This window comes from Doryrhamphus excisus, chromosome 18 (genome assembly GCF_030265055.1).
Source record: "Doryrhamphus excisus isolate RoL2022-K1 chromosome 18, RoL_Dexc_1.0, whole genome shotgun sequence".
Lineage (NCBI taxonomy): Eukaryota > Metazoa > Chordata > Actinopteri > Syngnathiformes > Syngnathidae > Doryrhamphus > Doryrhamphus excisus.
In genome coordinates this window covers 14,752,918-14,773,065 of record NC_080483.1, presented here as the reverse complement: position 1 = coordinate 14,773,065, position 20,148 = coordinate 14,752,918, and the positions used below count along the sequence as shown (strand labels likewise).

Sequence of the window (20,148 nt, the reverse complement as noted above, 5' to 3'; positions counted from 1 at the left end):
CCAGTATATATTTTAAAAAAAATAGACGCATCATTCTCATCTTTTCCCCAGATGGTTTATTGTCAATTCTCCACGCAGCATTCATACATTTCTTCAGTTGTTTGTGGTACGACTGATTAAAAGATGGTTAATGGTGTAGAACTGGTCACATGACGCACCGGATGGACCGGTTCAACATGTACTGGAGTGAACTGTGCAGCAAAGCAGCATGGGAGATGAAGTCCCAAAGTGATGTTCTCTAAAATATGGCTAAAACAGGCATGGCGAATGACATAATTAGTTTGTTGCTATTTTGACACAGAAGTCTAAAAATAACTAATGGCTTTGTCACATGTCATCACACTTCACATGCGGATGTGCAAACTGACTTGGGGTCAGTTAAGTGCATGTTTTTGCAAAAACAAATGTATACAATTTTGGCTTCTAGCAGTAAACATTTTTTTTTTAGTAGCAGCTAAAGGTAAAGGTATGCGAGGACAGTTTGGAAGAACGATGTGCCCTGAATGCAGCATCTTCATAGCTCCCACATCTTATTCCTCAAACATCTCAATAAAGGCACTTTCCTAAAGGGAACCTCCGTAAACTAGATTGTCTTTCTTTCGGCTTCTTTAACCACAAATATCTATTTTCCGGAGTTTTAACTATCCTGTGTGTATCTTTGTGGCAAAGAAATATCATCTGCCAAATCAGTCCTAAAGCCTACATTGGCTGATGGTTGCATAGCGACAAGAAAGCGTTGGTATTACAGGCTATAGTGGCGTTAGTAATAAGGCAATGGCAGTAAAGCTATGATAAGTTGAGATTTCTCAAATATATATATATCCCTCTTCGGGATTTCCAGCAATGAAAGATTTATAAAAAGTCCCAAGTATCAATCCATGATCATAAAAAACAATTAGTCATTAATATCCTAATTGGTCACCAGGGTAAAGTAGTAATAAACGTGAAAAGACACAAGATGCAATAATCATCAAAAATAATAAGTGGAGTGATGCGTGTGGTCTACGCTGTGGCCTATAACAGGGGTGGGCAAACTACGGCCCGGGGGCCACATCCGGCCCGCCAAGTGTTTGAAGACGGCCCGCCCGTTCTTTCCAAAGTATTTCATTTAAACTCAACATACAACCTGGCATCATGGCTTGAGCCAACCTTTTCATGGTTGAAGTAGCTGACTTATCAATTTTCGTTATTTGATCCTGAAAAAAGGGACACAAGCACATAATAATCATAATAACAATAATAATAACAATTAGAATAATAATTATCATTATTATTATTAACCAAATAATAATAATAATAATATTTGGTTAATAATAATAATATAATAATATTATTATTATTAAAATTTAAATTATAAGGCACTTTACATCAAATAAATGATCATGAAAAGTATATATATAGCAGACTCCATGACACTTAAAATATATAGTCTGATCCCCCCCCCCCCGTCAATTTTCTTAAATCAATGCGGCCCCCGAGTCCAAAAGTTTGCCCACCCCTGGCCTATAACGTCCCGGACCCTCCATTGCTTTAGAAACAAGGAAGCAATAAATGTGTACAAGGCTCTGGAACACCTAAGAGTTTGCATATCATCTAAAGTTAAGCTAAAAGCAGAAAGCAGTAAAATTAACTGAAGTGAATTAAAAAAAACAATAAAAAAAAACTGGGAAAATTGTTCCTGGCCTTTTGATTGGCTGCCAGTTGAGCGCTGCCTCAAGATTGGTCTTTTGTGGTGTGTAAATGGCTGTGGTCCTACTTTAAGATGACTGGGAATGTGGGTTAGTAGATTCGTGGTTTTGTGGTCGGCTGATGTGTGCAATGCGGCCTGTGGTGGTCTTCATGATTTGGCGGGCGCTTTGAGGGGCTGGAGACCTCTCATTTTGAAGTAAGAGACCACCTGGGTAGGGACCTCGGCAAGTACCGCCTGGGCCAGAGTCGCCATGGGCGCCTGACGAGACACACAGGAGTGACATGGTTTGACTTCTAACCTTTGACCTGTGCCCTGTGTCTTGCCTGTGGACATAATGCAACAATACTCACATCTTTGAACTTCCTGAACGGGACAAACTGGACGATGTCTCTGGCAACGGTCTCGCCCACTGTGGACCTCAAAACCCCATCGTCACCGTCCAGGAGCTCCATGGCTTTAAAGTCTGCAGGCCCCACCCCGACAATAATGATCGACAGCGGCAGACGAGACGCCCGAACGATGGCGTCTCGGGTCTGGTCCAAGTCGGTGATCTCCCCGTCAGTGAGGATGAGGAGGACATAGTATTGCTGCGGAGAGACGTGATGAGTGAAACCTTCTCCGTGCTCTAACGTTTGTGTGCTTGTGTCGTCTTTACAGAGGCGCTGTTGTTCTGTGCACCGGTGGTGGCAATGGAGGCCACGTGGTTAATGATGGGAGAGAAGTTTGTTGGTCCGGAGAGTCGTAGCTGAGGGAGAACCATCCTGTAGGCTTCAACGATCCCTTGAATGCCTGCGAGAGAAGCATAGCCGTTTAAACCTGGATTATACTCCTGTATCAAGGCTCCAGCGTATAGATTGCATATAGCTTACTACAGTAAACCTCGGATATATCGGATTCAATTGTTCCCACTGGTTTTGTCCGATATGAGCGAAATCTTAATCCGTTATATGCGTATACCGGAAAATGTCCGTTTTACGCATATATCGGATTTATATCCGGTATATGCGTAAATCGGATTTTATCCGTTATAAAAAGGCACTTCCTTGACTATGTTTCCAATGTACCTGGACTGGGCAATGAAAAGAGACGTAAGGTAATGAGAATTGAACTTTATTGGACTCTGAGCATAACAAATTGTTAATTAAGCTAGGCCCTGTTACGCCCGTCAGGCCTACGTTATTTCCAATAGTGAGGTTAAGATCTCATTCACTGCTGTGCTAGTATTATTGACGTCACTCACTTTTATATTTGTCCTAAATCTGGAGCCAGGAGAAAGACAATAGCCAGTGACATCAACAAGATTAGCATAACGATGCGGCCATCCGATATATGCCAGGGAAATTTCATGGAAATGCATTGGAACGGGACTGGAGATTTTGTCCGAAATAGGCGAAATCCATTATAAAAAATCCGATATATGCAATGAATTTTTATTGGAAATGCATTACAGAAAAATCGGTTCTTTTTTATCTGTCCGTTGTGAGCGAATTTCCGATATATCCGAGTCCGATATATCCGAGGTTTACTGTAACACTAAACACACATAACACATGTATTCACGTTTTCAGGCTGCAAAGTGCTGCTTTCATGGCAACTAAGACAAACAGCAGTGTGTACCTTGGCAATACGGGCTGGTGGGGTTGAAGTTGAGGGCAAACTCGTGATGCGCGGCCTGTAGGATCAAAACGTGGCATGACGTCAACAAAAAGCTGTTGCTACACTTAAAAGTGCACAACAGTAGCAATATCTCTTAATGATGAATTTTAAATATGATACAGGAAGTGTACATTCTATTTTATCAGTGTTGCGTATGTTGCTAGGGAAACCACCTGGTAGTCCGGAGGAAGTTTGGCTCCAAACCCAAAAGCAGGGAAAAGTTTATCGCTGAAACAAAAGCAGGCATAAACAAGTTTTCAATATTACATTTTCACAAATATTCATTATGACGGTTTTGTGTTGTGGCACTGACGTGTCATAGTCTTGGACCACCTGACCCACAGACCACAGTGCGGACAGGTACTGGTTCAGCCCGTCTGAACTCATGTAGTGGAGAGAGTTGGGCGAGCGCGGGTCCCCATTGGAGCCGGTGAAGTCGATTCCCACCTACACAACAATCAAATTCATGCACCTCCCATTTAAAAAGACATGGGCTGTGTAGAAATACGTGCTGTGTGCACTTTAAGCGCCACAGCGTAAAATGGAGCACTTTGCCGACGCACCGTAAAGTTGATCTGGCAGCCGCCCATCACGTAGTCCAGGAAGGTGTGCTGTGTCACCAGCTGTAGTACAAAAACACAGGAAGTTATGCTGCAGCACACACACACCATAAGACTCAATACCAGGGGTCTCAAACTTGCGGCCCGCGGACCAAATGCGGCCCGCGAGACACTAGTTTGAGGCCCCCACCTTGATACGAAAGTTTAATGTTGAAATGACAGCTTAAAGCTGTGTGCACACCGGACACAATTAACATGATTTTGCCCCGCCCATACTGTTACCCTGCACTGTTTTGCTTTGGATTAGCAATGAAGCTACAGGCTTATGATGCTGGGTACAAATAAATGCAGGAAAATGATTTGGAATAAAACGGAAAAAATATACGTCAAGATAAAGCATCTCATCAAACATGTTGTTAAAGTTACGCCGCCGCTCCCAGATGGAACTGAGTACGATGCTAACTTGCTAATTGGGTCAAATTATTAAGTTTCATTAATGGTCATGTTAAAGGTTAAATAACTGTTAATACTGTACATTTGAATTTGAAAAAAAAAATTCTCTACCCACTAACTGTATGTGGTTTCTTACGTTTTTCTTATTTGCTGTTTTATTATTATTTTACTTGTTTATTAGTGATTGATTGATTCATTTTCTTTATTCTTAATTTGTTTATTTATTTTTCTCATCTTATTTTGTGTATAGAAAAATAAAAATTAAGATATTTGAGAACAGTGGAATGTTTTATCAGAGATTTTGGTGTGGAAAACCGGAACCAAAGCACTGAAAAAGTGTAGGGTATAGCACGGAGGTGGGCAAACTACGGCCCGGGGGCCACATGCGGCCCGCCAAGTGTTTGAATACGGCCCAAAGTATTTCATTGAAACTTAACATACAACCTGGCATCATGGTACAACCTTGGTACAAGTACATATAGCTGATTGCACTACATTTTTACAGATACAATAATTCCAGGTAGACTGTTATGTGTAGAATATAGTATGCCCCCCGTCAATTTTGTTAAGTCAATGCGGCCCGCGAGTCAAAAAGTTTGCCCACCCCTGGTATAGCAGAAGCAAAAGCATTGAAAGTTTTTTTTATGTTTTTTTCTGTTTTTAATAAATGTGTGTGTTTTTTTTTTTAAACCTGATGCGGCCCGGCTTCACTTAGAACCTAGCTCCAGTGGCCCCCAGGTAAATTGAGTTTGAGACCCCGGCTCAATACCATCATGACTTGTCTTGTTACAGTGGTAATACCAGTTGTCTCCAGCAGAGGTCAGTAGACGGCTTTTAATGTGACAAGCTGTTACAACTGAGGGGCTACGTTCATTGGAAGCAGTACTGATGGCATAAAACTGCACATAGATCTGTTCTAATCTTTGGATTATTACTAATTTGAACATCTAACACCACATTTAAAGCACTCTGTAGGCCCTAAAGCCGTATGAGAAAATGCAAGGTTAGTAACGCCAACATTCAGTTACCTAGTGTGCTGATTTAAAGTATGAAAAGATGTGGGAACCTCCCTATAGCTGTACTATACTGTGGTCCATACCTTGCAGCTCTTCACAGAGACCACTCCAGAGTTCTTGTAGCTCTTCTTCTTCTTCTGTTTCTCTGGGTGGATGCAGTCAAACGCCACCTACAGGACAAAAACACATAAACATAGAAGTGCTTTTCTTACTGACGTTCTCATCAGTGAGCTCACCAGTGAACCGGAGGCCGCCTTCTGCAGCTCCGATACTTTGGTGGTGAAAGACCCGATCAGATCATGTGAGCCGTCGCTGTCGTGATCGGAACAATCCACCTGAGGAAGACAAGAACGTCAGCATCTGCAGGATGGCACAGCGGGAGCAGAGGTAGACTGATTGGTGGAACCTTGAGGGGCCTTTCCAGGTCACTGCTGCAGAATGTCTGCAGGGGAATGGAAAACTTCTTCCAGGTGGGACTCAGGTTGTTCTTCACTACCTACCAACACACACCTTTCATTAAAAATGATCACAAAACGTCAACGTCTGTGTGGCAAGATGAATTTGTATGTTTCAGTACCTCTGTTCTGTGAACCAGTTGCCATTTTCCATCATCTCCTTGTTTGAAGAACTCCAGGAATGGATCAGATTTTCCAAATGTGTCCTTAAGAAATTAGAACATCAGTTTTTGTGACAAGTGTCACAATGCAAAAGCACACATGACCAGCAGGAGGGGTAAAAGTTACCTTCTTGTCCAGATTTTTGGCCTCCAGCTCCAATGTGATGGCTCGGTTGTCCTTTATCTCCTCTGCTGTGATCTATCCATGCACAGCAAATACTGCTCAGTACAGTTTTAAACAGTGAGGTGCACTTTATCATGTACAATGTTAATCTAATACATAAGAAATATTTCTCCACAGATCTGTTTTATTTCCTGTGTATTTTCTGTATAATTGCAATCATTTAAAACACTTAACTATATGATGATTTTGTGAAATTCCCGATCAAATGCAGGACCTGAATCGAACATGTGGCAGCGGTGAGCAGAGCTTTACTTCTGAACATGCAAACTGGATTGCATGCCGTTTGCAGAAAGATTTATTATACTGGACACTATGACTTTTTACAGTTTGTGTAATTTCTTTAATGCAAGTGATTATTCTTGCTTATCAGACAAACTGCAGAGAAAAGTCATATAAGGCGCAATGGACAGTACTCTGCCGCACCAGCCATGAGCCTCACCATGCGTCGCTGCTTTTAAAGTATATTGAGGCTCTTTAAAAACACACGTTCAAGGTACAGTACATACAGTAATGCTTCCTTTGCCAGCGGGTTTGCCCTTCTTCAGCTGCAGTGGTCTGGTCAAAGTTTTACTGGAAACGATCTGAAACAAAAACACACACGAGACAACATGACATTCAATAGACAGCATCTTACAGCTCACAGAACCAGAGTGGACTGAACAAAATTAATAAGCAATGTGTGTTTGTTTAGTCAGTTACCTGGCCCAGGGTCACCTCCACCCCTCCCAGGTAATCATCATCGCCCAGGTCAGGAGAGGCGTTGTCGATGTCGTAGACGCCAAGTTTGAGATTCTGGACCGTCTCAAAGTGATAGTCCAGTCGGAGGCGTTGACTGAAAGATGGACTGGACGTGTTCTTCAGACGTTCGGTGCGGCCAAGCTGACACAAGACTTGGAACTGTCATTATTTGTGCGCACAAACAAGACTAGCTGGTCTTGCCTATGTGAAACATTATTGTACCTCGGTCCAGGCATCTTTTCCCGAGCGCTGGAGGAGGACACACAAAGGATCCGACTTGGAGCCAACATCTTTATCCAGCAGGTCCTTACAGGAGACACTCAGCTCCACCTTTGAAACGCAGTCTGCCATCTGATGGGACAGAAGTGGAAGAAAAAATAAAAAACATTATTGTTTATAGTAATTTCAGTAATGGTAGTGCTACTTGTTGTTGGGAACCACAGATGAGCATTATTTCTGAATTCACACAATTACCTCTTCACAATATATTTAACCTCCTTGAGAGCATTCTATACATTAACCCAAACACAAAACAAAGCCAGCACTGCTACCAAGATAGTACTGAAAGAGATTATGCACATCTATAGTGATTTTACATCATTCAATGACAATATACACCATTTCAAATGAGTGAAATGGCTAAAATGCAATGAATTACCATACTAGCACCTAGCAAGATAGCACTTAAGTACTGGAAATGCTAATGGAACTTAAATAGTCACGTTCCTTCGTAAAAAAACAAGTAATTTTTGACATGACGTCGGAATGTCTTGAATGTGTTAATGCTGGAATTCATTTAATCGGCCGAGAAAAAGAATTAGAGCACATTTTCTACAAATTTCAAGAGAAATATTTGGGCTCAAAATGGAACTTAGGGAAACTCGTTGACTCCACGTCTTCTGACGATGACAAAGCAAAACACTTATTACATTTGATGTTAGCCAGACAGAAAATGCGTAAGTGTGTGAAAAAAGTAATAAAGTCGTGTTGCTTGTCCGTATTTTTCATGTATATGCCTCACACTGCAGCGTCGTGTATTCCTTTCATCCGTTACCAATGCAATACTATACTAACAATACTATTTCCGGTCAAAAGTGTCACATTTTTTCCATCGCTAAAACATGTAACATTGCTACTACTAACAGTCTGACTAACAGTTAACTTCATGCGCTAAAATAATACCAGTGACAATTGAGTAAAATAATGAGTTCCGTCTGTCTAAACTAAAAAAAAAACTATAAGGTTTCAATCTAGAAGTTACAGCAATCTCATTGTGACACATTCAATCGTTAATCACTTCATCAGTTAAGCGAAGCAGTGACTCACACTGGAAACCCGCAGTAGGAATCGACACAGTCCGCGTAACAAACACAGGTATACCCTATCAAACGTTACCTGATTAAACTTTTACCTTTGTTGGGGTTTTATTCGATCCTGCCAAAGTCCAAATTAATCGCCTTTTTGACTATCCAGTCACACCAAAGCGACGCAGACTCTGAAGCAAAAAGGAAGCAGCAGCCAGCATGCCTTCATTATGATTGGCCAGCAAGCTGAAGAATAGCAAACACCGATTGGGCAAAAGGACTGTCTGTCGTCGACACCCAGTTACTTCCGGCCTCTGCCATTCAAAGTAAGAGCACCATTACGACCGAGCCAAACATACAAAACACTCCCAGAGTACACTGCTAGATTTAGAATACATGAACAAATGTGTTTAATTGCCACGACGGATTCCACCGTCATCGTATATACAATATTTAGCTACATACGTCCACTAAATATCATACACACAATACTTTTGAATCATTTGTGCACAATTTATTGGCTGTTTAAATCAAGTGTCAGGTTTCAACTTATACAATGTATTAACGGGATGACAGATGTCAAGAGCCTAAAAAGCTCCAAAACAAATCCACATGAGAACTATTGACAAGCAAAATGAACATGTGTAAGTTCTCTGCTTTTATGTTGAAGGACAGACTTTGGAGCCAACAATACTATTGCAGAGTCTGACTCAGAGGAGGCACAGCATATATACATACACAAATATACATACGCATATATAATATATAAATATATACACATATATACAGACATATTCTATTTTCCAATGCTGCTCGGTGTCTTTCCGTCAGCAGAAAGTTCTCTCATCTTGAATGTCTCTGCAGGGAACTTTCATCACTTCATGCATTTTAACCATTTCCCACAGAGCAGGTCAACCAGATAGTAAACAAATTAAGCATGTGCAGGTCCAATATTAGGCCATCAGGCTGACATAAGCAACAAAAAAAGTATCAGATTATATCAGCCTGCATCTAAAACCCAGCAACGGCCACATAATCAACAACAGCATGTGCTAATGTGTTAAGCATAGAGTAGAAGTGATGTCGACCGTGTGTACGCTTCATTAAAGTCTGAAAAGGGCATTTCAGCTGAGTACAACACTTGCATGTCATGTACAAGTTTCCCTTGGTGGCACAAAACCGGGGAAGCTGACTACCACCAAACTCATTGTGCATTTGAAGCATTACACCAGACTCGCACTGAATCCTGAACATCTCCGATGCAGCCTCTGGAAGCATTCAGCAAGTTGTAGGCTCACATTAGCCCAGCGTGGTGCAGCTCCGGTTACGGATGCCATACTATACTATACCAATATACCATCTATTCCATAAGCTGCAGATGCCGGAGCACTTTCTGGTCAAGCAGACAGGAATATTGCGAGCCAAATGGGAGGTTTGATGCTTCGAGGTTGAAACTACTGGTGCATTTCAAAATAAAATTAGTCTAACACTGTATTGTCTTTTATTGCCTGGATACTTAATGCATACACATTAAGTCGGAAATATAACACAGCATTTTGTATGACAAAAATCTATGACAATGCGGCTGTGCAGGCAAAAACGGATGTTTACAAGAACCTCCTGTATACAAGCCGGAACGGATCTCACTGCAGTGTCCACCGACTGGAGTCAATGTGAGTGGCGCACACGGAAATCTGGACTGCATCAGACCCACAGTTGCAATGCAATGTGCGCTCATCAGTGGCAAGTAAAGTTGGCTGTCAATATTTAACTGAGCACCTGGAACGTTGCTATGCCTACTCGCCACTACATTATGGATAAAACTAGTATACCCTAGACTAGATCAATGGCAAGCAACCTGCAGCTCCATAGGGGGATACGGCTCTTCAGCCTCCTTGTTTTGGCTCCTTTTGGTTATAACAAAAAAAGCTTTTATTATCGATATGTTATTTTAATTTTGATTATTGTATATCTTGGGGGTTTGAAGTGAAACTTTAACAGCAATTAATTAAAATGCATTACTTTCCTTGCTGATATCGGATTGATATACCAGCTGATATTCAAGGTTGCAATATTGATATCAGATCAGAAGTGAAAAGGTATCTCCCATCATATAGTGAATGTTTTATTGCACTGCAATAACACGTTTACCTCGTTGCAGCTAAAACCGACATCGCATTTACATTAACTCGAACTTCTAGAACGTGTGGTCATTGCGTTTTTTTTAACCTTGATACGTATGACTTAGTATATAGATTTTATGTTATGACAACTGGTATTTTATGATAGTATATTCTCACCTCCCATCACTGTTCAACTGAGAGACAAAGGTCCATCCAAAATAACTTCAAGGCTGCACACCAGCAGCAACCCATTAAAGTGACTATAAGAATCCTAACATTCATGAACCAATCCTATAGCCGCACGCATTGTGGTGTCCAAGTGTTAAATGAACTTATCCAGCCTGATGAAGATTAGAAAAAGGTACATGTATGCAACAGACTAGGAAAGCCACAACAAAGAGAAAAGTAGAGAATTTTCATAGACTTACAAGGATAAAGTTGAAATATTTGTATACCACGGGTTTTACAAGAACAATTGTGTTATTTTAATAACAAAAAAGGGCGGCACGGCGGACGAGTGGCTAGCGCGCAGACCTCACAGCTAGGAGACCAGGGTTCAATTCCACCCTCGGCCATCTCTGTGTGGAGTTTGCACGTTCTCCGGTTTCCTCCCACATTCCAAAAACATGCTAGGTTAATGGATTCACTGAATTGACAGGTATGAATGTGAGTGTGAATGGTTGTTTGTCTATATGTGCCCTGTGATTGGCTGGCCACCAGTCCAGGGTGTACCCCGCCTCTCGCCCAAAAACAGCTGGGATAGGCTAAAGCACCCCCTGCGACCCTTGTGAGGGAAAAAGCAGTAGAAAATGAATGAATAATAACAAAAAGGTCTGAATTTGGGCAATTATTACAATTATAACAATCCTCTCCATAATTTAGTTTTCTAATTTTTCTTCTCAGTGTCAGCATACACCTACATGACGGGGCGGAAGGGGGGGACAGCTCCACAGGAAGGAATGAAAATTCTTACAAGATTCATGCAAATGCTTCTTACTTCACCGTGCATACAGGAGGCTCAATATACGACATCAGAAGACACAGCAATCAGCTTGACTCCAGTAGATAAAAGAAAGCCAATAACGGGGGTGAGTTCATCCTAAGACAATGAGGAGGCTGCAAGAGAGTCGATGGCAAGCAGGTGTACATCAGGAACATCCTTTTTATTAGCCAAAAGGAAGGGGACACCACAGCATGTATGTTGTATAGCATCATACAGACGTGTTCACACTGACAGCATAAACAAAAGTGATATTTAAAAAGAGAACACATCTGCAATATTAATCAAAAACATACAAAAAAAAGCTACCAAAACATACTGCAGACCTAAACTTCATGTGTAATTTACTTTATGTGTACATTAAGTGTGCACAAATGTTTCAGTCGGGTCCAACCACAGCAACATAAAAAAAAAGAAATAATTCAGTGACTCAACGTCTTCGCTGACGTAATAAAACAGGAGACCCCAAACTGTCAATCATACTACATAGCATCAGAGCCTGTTGTCGGAAGGTTGTCACGATGACACAACTGTCACTGTAAAAAGGTGAGCATCTTCAACACAACTTCATGTATGTCAACGTTACACCAAAGCAGTTGCGCGGTACATTTGACAATATACAGTTGGTTATCATCGCAACAGAGGCATGAAAGACAAGCATAGAAACAGAGCAAACATTTCACAGAAGCCAAAAAGCTTACGTTTCAACATAAAAGTTAATCACTCGAGCATACGGGAACAGAGCGTGACGGCAACGCAACGGCAGCATCCAAATGAGAACATTAGAGCTTTCATTTGAGCGTCACACAACAGCAACATGAGCGTGTCAATGGGAAACCACAGCGGAGGACACAGGGATATTTACACAGAAACATGTTAGTGTTACCATAGCGACGGTACAGGTTAGACTGACAGTATTTCTCCAGCTTTGAATATTACGCCATAGCAACAATACAGGTTAGGCTGATAGCATTTCCCCAGCTCTGAATATGAAGTTATCACAGTATTGGGCCTACACATTTTGCTAATGTCGTCGTTAGCAACATCATCAGGAAAAATCAGATTCTTCCCCACGCAGGGATGGGAAGAGCTTTCATCACACGCCCCTCAGCAACATCGAGAAAGGATAACCAGCATGGCAAAGCCGTGGTATAAATTATTTGTGTGTAGGGGTTGTTGACACAGAGATAACACGTATCTACAGTTAGTTTCTTACGACCGGGATTTTAACCCAGACTCATTTTGACTTTCCGAGCTCCGATAGGTCGGTCATTGAGGTCCATGACAGCGGCCGCAGCCTCTTCGTGATTCTGGAAGGCAACCATGGCCTCGCCGGTCGGCAGGCCTTTCTCGCTGAACTGCAAACACACCGAACCGGGGAGGACCTCGTAACCGTAGAAAAAGTCCATGATCTCGTCTACAGTGACGGTGAACGGCATGTTCTGGAGCTTTACTATTGTCGGGCTGGCAGCACCGCGTTGACCGTTAGGGTTGGTGGCTCCTCCAGGGGCAGGTTGGAGAACCTCGGCGCCTGGGTTGAACGCTTGCTGTCCACCAGCGGTTACTGCTCCTTGACGCCCTTGGGTGGTGTTGGTGGTGTTGTTGTTCGCCCCTCCCCCTCTGTTCTGTCCTCCTCCCACTCCTTTTCTGTTGGTATTATCAAAGGGCACCAAGCCTCTCAGCCCATCCTGGCTGAACGGCGCCCCCCCTACAGCTCCTGGCCGAAAGCCGGGTGGCTCCAGAATTGGAGCTGCGGGAAGACCGGTGACGAGAGGGGGTGCAACAGCCAAGTTCACTTCTCCGAGTCCTGCTGCCAATGGAGGGAGCGGAGGGGGCCCCGCGAGCCCATTCCCCGGAGCAGGGAATGGAGTCATAAATGGGGCGCTATTGAGGGTTCCCATGGTGTTTCTTAGAAAGTTAAATTCTTCTCCGCTAATCGCAGCAAACGGGTTGATCTGGGGCTGCTGCGGAACTGGCTGAGCCTGCAGATGCTGGCTCTGATTCTGGTTCTGTTGGTTCTGATGTTGGTTCCTCTGGCCTCTCTTGTTTTGCGGAGGAGGGTTTCTCTCAATTTCCTTCATCTGTTCAAAGGTCACCAAGTGAACAAAAGCATCGCGGCCATTGAGCTTCTGGCGATGCAGTCTTTCAGCTTTGCGAGCGTCCTCTTCGGTTTGAAGCTGGAATATAGCCTGCCCTAAACCGTTCCCGTGACTGTCTGTCAGAACCTTTAGCGAGTCTTCGTAAAGTCCAATGCCCTCCAAGAAGGCGCGGACATCCTTCTTTGAGATATTGTACGGGATGTTCGTGATGTGTGCACAGTTCCTCGGTGTTCTTAGGGTATCCTGATTCTTTCCATCGCTCTGCGCCGCTTCCCGTTTACGAATGGCGTCTATCTTTTCAAGCATTCCCTTGTAGCTGATGGGATGTACTTGAATGAAACGGGAGCCCATGTACTGCATGTGAGCACCCAGTGCGGTTTTATAATCCTGTTCTGTTTTGAACTCCAGGAAACCTTCTCCGGTGGCTCGTCCGTTGGGTCCATAGGCAATGTACATGGTGTCCTCTACAATGGCCAGGTTCTTGAAGAATTCCTTAATCTGTTTTTTGTCAGCCTCATAAGGAAGGCCTTTCAGGTATACACAGAACTCCTGGCGATGCGGGGATCTCGATCTTCCTCGTTGATCCCTGCCAGCGAGGCCAATATTACCACGACGGTGATGCTGGTCCTGCGATTCAATGTTTGGTTTTCCGCTATTTTGAGAAGTCTGAATCGTAGTGCTGTTATTAAGGCTGGCCCACTGTCTCTCGGACCCTGGTGTGATCTCAATGAACCTTTGCCCCATCATACCGCCGCCCCGCTTCACAGCCTCAAAGCTGTCTTGCGGGGAGAAGAACTTGACCATAGCTCGACCGGTTGGACGACTTTGTGCGTCTCGCAACAAACGCACTCCATCCACGCCCAGACCCCGGAAAAACTCCCTGACCTCCATCTCTGAACAGGAAAATGGGAGATTCTGCAAGAGGACAAACATCTCATCGGGACTGGAGACACCTGCTCCAGCAGCTGTGACTGCGGCAGCTTTCATATGAGCCTGGAGGCCAAGAGATGCAAGCGGGGAGAGGGGGTTGAACAACATAGGGTTTGGGGTACCGATGGGGAGGCCTGGGCCAAGTCCTGCAGGCGGAGGTAAGGAGGGGTTGAAAGGTGGCAGGGAGGACATGTGGTGAAGATGGGACATCGGGGGTACAGGAGGGCCTTGGGGAAGTTGGGCGACGGTAGGGACAGGGGGTAGCGATGATACTGGAGGAGGAACAGGAATTGTGGGCAACGTGGGCATTGGTGGCATGGAGGTCATGCTGGGAATCGGCGCCATGGGTGGGGGCCCGGCGTTGAGAGATGCCAGTGCGGTGGTGATGGCGGGGGCGGAGCTGTAGCTGTTGGGGAAGCTGGGCACCATGCTCGCCAGGCTGGCCACAGCCTTGTTACTCTGGGTCTCCTGAGAAGAGCTCGCTGCAGTAACGGCAGACGTATTACTGAAACCCTGGTTTCCATGACTACCGCCTCTGCCACCTGCTACCGACTGCACCGCGGGTATGGGCGCGGCGGCAGCTTGGCGGTTTGCGTTTCCGGCTGTCGGTGGAGCAGTCTCGGCGGGACCCGCTCCGGCCTCAAACCTGCGGCGGCTCAACTCAATCATGTTCTGCATTTCCGTCTTGCTGCTGAGCAACAATGACACTTTGGAGCCCTTAATGGACCCACCTGTCCGCATCATCCCCAGCCGAGCATCCTCATCAGTCGCAAAGACAATGAAGGCCTCGCCATGTTCACCACCTACGATGTGCACTCCCCCATCAGGGATGGTGAGGCCAGAGAAGAAGTGCCTGATGTCCATGGTGCCGGCCACAATGGGCAGACCTTGCAGTCTGATGACTACCGCCATACTGACTGCTAATCAACAGGCCTACAACCTGGGGAGAGAGCAACACTTCTGTCAGATAAAAAAGGCCAAGAGGAGGCGACCTGTGGTTTCCAGATGTTCCGCAAACATTTTATGAGATTTGAGCTTCCTTCATTTAATAAATAGATCCTAACATTTGGAAACCAGTGGTTTGTTTGGAAGGATTTAAAGCATGAACGTCAAAAGCATTAGCAAAAAAAGCTGCTGCAGCAAAAAAATAAAAAATAAAACATTTCTCCAAAGAACATCTGTAACTTTTGAATTTTGACTATTAATTTGAAAACAACAAGCTCAGACTACACAAAAGGAGTAAAACATTCGGACCAAAACAGGAGCAACCATGGAATTAAACTAAGGCTGGGCGATTATTTGACCGTGAATGCAACAAAATTCCATCCAAGAGTAACTTTTCCTGCTCCACTTCCATTTGTACGTTTCCGGAGAAGTAAACAGAATGACCGAACGTAGAGCTAAATGCAACATAGACGTTAGCCGTTATTTGGAGTGATTCTCCGAAGATGAGGCTAATGTTCGGAAGAAAAGGTTACTCAATGTTGTTTCTCGGTGGTGTGGGTATCTCCAAAGTGATGTAACGCGAATCACACCGATATGCAAGATTTGTCAACAAATTGCTTAGACTGTGTACATATATTTATACTGTTATTCTGTATATTTTGTATTTTTCATTCTTTTTTAATAGATGTGTCTGCACCTACTATACCAAAACAAATTCCTAGTATGTGTTTGATCATACCTGGCAATAAACCTTTTCTGATTCTGATTTGAAGAAGTGCCACCCAAGTGATTACATGGAAAAGGGTGGAAATGTGAGCGTAGTTTGTACAACCTGCCACGACTGCCAGCACAGTTCGGACGCCACTGGCAGTGCCGCCACTAGACCAAAACAGCAATCAACAGTCCTACCTTCAAAAACACATGGGAGTGTAAAAAGCACTCTGTTTTGTCATATTTTCACTGCTAAAAACACAATTAATGTGTTGTTTTAGATTTTGCTGTTTGTTTTAATGTTGAGTAAAAGTTTTTAGATTTGTACATTTACTTTGCTATTAACATTTTCAACGAATCTCTAGTTTGTTAAAGTTTTTAGCATAGATACTATAAAACTGGCAGTTAAAAAACAATTTAAAAATAAAAAAATCATGATCGGATGATATGAAAATATATACTGTGATTTTTTTTTTTTTGGTCCTATCGCCCAGCCCTAGTTTAAAAAGTTTCATAAAACAGAGAAAGCACAAATATATTAGAATCGAAGCAAGCTCAAGAATTTGAAGGACTCAAATTCAGAAGGACTTGAACATCTCCAACACCGACCAAACATATTTAATATATACTAAACATTGTACACTTTTAGAACATTTTGAGCTGAGTTAATATGCAGAAACCTTGTCTCCACCAATTAATATTGTCCAGTTCAGTTCCAAATATCAATAAACAGGGTCCTTTTTTTTGCAGCACCCTTTGATCGCCATAGTAGAACACATTTACAGATATATCATCATCATTTTTAAAAGTTCTTTATTTCATTGCAGTAACACGATACCGCACTGCTAGCGTGTCACAATAACTGACAAGTGTGATTGCTAAACCATCTATTCCACATGACTAGAAACGCAAACAATACCTACCAAACTGAACTGTACTGTCCCGGTGGAAACATGGCTACTGTAAACAATGCAATAATGCGCTGTAATCAAATGATGAGTTGACCTAAAAAAAAATTAATCATATGTATTGTTGACTAGTAAGAATATAGTTCTAGGTAAGTCAGTTGAAGAACCTGTGCTAACATCCTGTTCAGTCTGCTTCCTCTCAGGATTACTGATACATGAAAGCATAGAGAGAAGAGAAGTTGAGAAAAATGTGCTTCCTTAAAATAAATGTCCGTGTTTCTCGACAGTGCAACACAGAAAAGACACAGATGTTTATGTTTCTGTTTCCATCACACCTACAGTAAGACGTCAGAAAACACAAAACATCTTAGGACCTCAACTAGAAATGGGCGATTTTCTAGACAACCACAATGTATAATTGTGTTCAACAAAACCTTCATGTTCCAACTCAAATGACACAGCTAATGACTATAGCGCCATCAAAATTGAACAACAAGATACCATGTGATGACATCTCAAGTACAGCTAGCAGACTAGCTTCAAGTAAAACTTTCACCAGCTCACAATAATCTCTGCAGTAAACGAAGGTCGACCAACCGACCATCCATCCATCCAATGCATCCCACAGTTTCTGGCAAAGAGAATCAGTAATCAACAGCAACCGTAGAAACTAAGATCCATGAAATATTTCAAAATCAGTCCTGAATACATTTCCTTTCGGAAACCATCACATCATAATGAAACATTTTCAACTTAAAACACAACCTAGTTGATCAACGTATGGAGACCCAATAGCTGTTTTAGGAAACAACCATCATCCAGCAACAAAAACAAACAGCATTGCCGTAATGGTCAGATAAAGCAACAAATATTATAAACCAGTAAAAACAATGGCAAAACATACAAAATCATATCAACCAGAGCAGGCTCAGCATCATGTCAACAGCAGGAGCATCGTTAGCATTACTAGCATGGCTTACAAATCAACTCCCACATCCCAGCAAAATGGAAGAGCAGCAGCAGATACAAAGCATACAGATGAGAGATGCAGCGTGACAAAAAAAGATGTTGCGCCGAGCAACAATGACCCCCGCCCTACAGCTCCTCATACCATCATCGACCTGATGCAGCTCCATGTAAGATATTTAAACTCAGGCCACAATGGATGTGGCTGCCAACACAATCAATGTTATCCTCGGGAGGAAGTGTTGACTGTCAACTTTGGCCTTCAATGTTACAAACTGTATGGAGTCAGTTCATCATCACATTTAGGGGGTATTCTGCGAAATTGGCTCAACCAACCCAAGCTTTGTGTTCAGGATGCAACTCAATAAAACCTAAATTCCGCAAACAAAGCTAAACGGGATTGCAACAGTGGTTCTCAACTAACTTTGTACTCACATAAAGTGGCTGTTTGATGGCATACTCTTCTACCACCGCACAAATATTCTACCACTGCCCCTCGATGGCAGTGTTGATGGGTTTTGCAACAAAAAACACACCTATTGCATTTTATTCCTGGTGCTTAACCCACTAAATTCGCTTCGCAGAATACCCTCCCCTACAAACAAAGCTATGCTCCAACAAGCAGTACAACGCTAAAAGTTGTTCAAGGCACAAAACAATCACCATCCCATCGCCACAACCCATTCTCGTAACAATAATAAAGTTTACAGAAGGGATTATACCAAATATTCTTGATCCACTATCTGCCCCGAGATGGCAGTGTTGAGGAACATTCGTTGAATGAATCAATCCACAGTAGTGTGAGGCTAACAGACAGCAGGAAATCAATAGTTGTGAATAGAAGTTTCCATTGTAGCAGACATAGAAATCAGTCACAATCGAGCAGACAGCAGACAAAGAGAAGCCGCCTTTAAATCCCCATAACACCTGAAAAACATTAAGGACAAAAGACATCATCAGCAGTCAGCCTCAAACAGCGAATATCGGCATCAAACACTAACAGTCCATTTGTGTGTGTCCACCTGACATATAGAAGCCATCGTCAACAGTCACAGAATCACTGCTTTGAGAACGTAGATCGAGACAACAAAAGGAAATGATAGTCTGTGACAATTCGGGTGCGCTTCAAACCCCCCCAAAAAGACTTTGTGGTTGCAGGAAAATATGCATGAAGCAACATTTCTGCTGTGATTTACTTCAAACACACACCATGGCAGCCTTAACAGCCTTCAAAAAGGTCAGTTGTCCAACATCCTAATGCACAAAAAGCAACAAACAAAATTAAGCTCCATTCATCAATATCAATCATCCTCCAAACAGTTTAGCCTGTTTGATGGCGGATGTGTGACGTCACCAAGTCAGTCAGTTGACTAAAATTTGAATAGTCCTCAACTCAACACAAAATTCACAGAATGTTACTTAACTCAAATTCCACCCGTGTCTTGGTTCACAGAAATAATACAATTAAGTTAACTAACACCGAAATATTAACAACAAAGTTAATTGTTAGGTATCGATACTAGCATGGTTACAGCAACAGCATCCCGACTGAGGCTAGCTAGCTGAAGCCTGATTTGAAACAAAGCATTCATAATAGCAAGTAATTTCACTAAACGGCACCTGTTAGACGAAAGTAATGTAGAAAATACTAATGTGACTAGTTCTGGTATAAGTGAATCTAATTTAGCAGGCTACGCCCAATTAGCTCCTTTAGCAGCTAGCTGTATGTTGCTTTGTGTGTGAGTGTGCTGGAGCGGACCACGGTCGCCATTTTTGGCGGCCAGTGTTAGCTCCTCGCTCCCGGTGTGAGTGTAGCATTTAGCAGGTCATCTCTGCTTGATTCTTACCGAGGAATCTGTCAACTAACACACTCAGGTTTGATTCATGCACGGGCGTCTCGGCTGCTCTCCTCTTAGCAAACTAGAGCTGCTGCGGCTGCACGAAATGTCGGGCAAACAACGCGATGTCTTGCAGTTACCGCGAGAAGATGACGTCAGCTCAACCTCTCCTCCTACCGGTGGTTGCTTGTAACTTCAGACTTGAAAGATTGACATTGAGTACATAAAATAGCGACAAGGGGTCTTAAATAAATGTAATAAAATTAAATATACAAAACGGCAAACATTGACAAAATAGAGCAAAATGACAATTTTAAGAAAAAAATGCTGAAATGTTGATACTGAAGCGCCGAAGAACTCGAGTCTGAGGCGGGGTGTCGAACTTTGAAGAAAACTTTATTCTTCACACAA

The 20,148-nt window shown here is 42.9% G+C and overlaps 1 protein-coding gene across 4 annotated transcripts; it reads right to left on the bottom strand.

The window, feature by feature from the left end:
• Positions 1 to 21: 21 nt before the first annotated feature.
• On the bottom strand, positions 22 to 20,001 carry cpne1 (copine I). Of its 4 annotated transcripts, none has more exons than XM_058055642.1 (16): positions 19,747 to 19,912; positions 7,136 to 7,264; positions 6,875 to 7,054; positions 6,682 to 6,756; positions 6,119 to 6,190; positions 5,953 to 6,036; positions 5,782 to 5,871; positions 5,612 to 5,710; positions 5,459 to 5,545; positions 3,910 to 3,969; positions 3,660 to 3,793; positions 3,520 to 3,574; positions 3,308 to 3,362; positions 2,346 to 2,479; positions 2,041 to 2,277; positions 22 to 1,948 (listed from the first exon to the last, which is right to left on the bottom strand). In XM_058055642.1, the coding sequence occupies exons 2-16, from the start codon at positions 7,262 to 7,264 to the stop codon at positions 1,838 to 1,840; spliced, it is 1,602 nt and encodes a 533-aa protein (XP_057911625.1). In that variant the 5' UTR covers positions 19,747 to 19,912; the 3' UTR covers positions 22 to 1,837. The 4 variants fall into 4 exon arrangements, with proteins under 4 accessions (XP_057911625.1, XP_057911623.1, XP_057911626.1 ...); XM_058055640.1 differs by lacking the exon at positions 19,747 to 19,912 and adding an exon at positions 8,325 to 8,468; XM_058055643.1 differs by lacking the exon at positions 19,747 to 19,912 and adding an exon at positions 8,309 to 8,447.
• Positions 20,002 to 20,148: the final 147 nt, after the last annotated feature.

Excerpts from the sequence above, each read along its gene's own strand:
- cpne1 (XM_058055639.1), bottom strand. The coding sequence starts at position 15,281 with ATGGCGGTAGTCATCAGACTGCAAGGTCTGCCCATTGTGGCCGGCACC.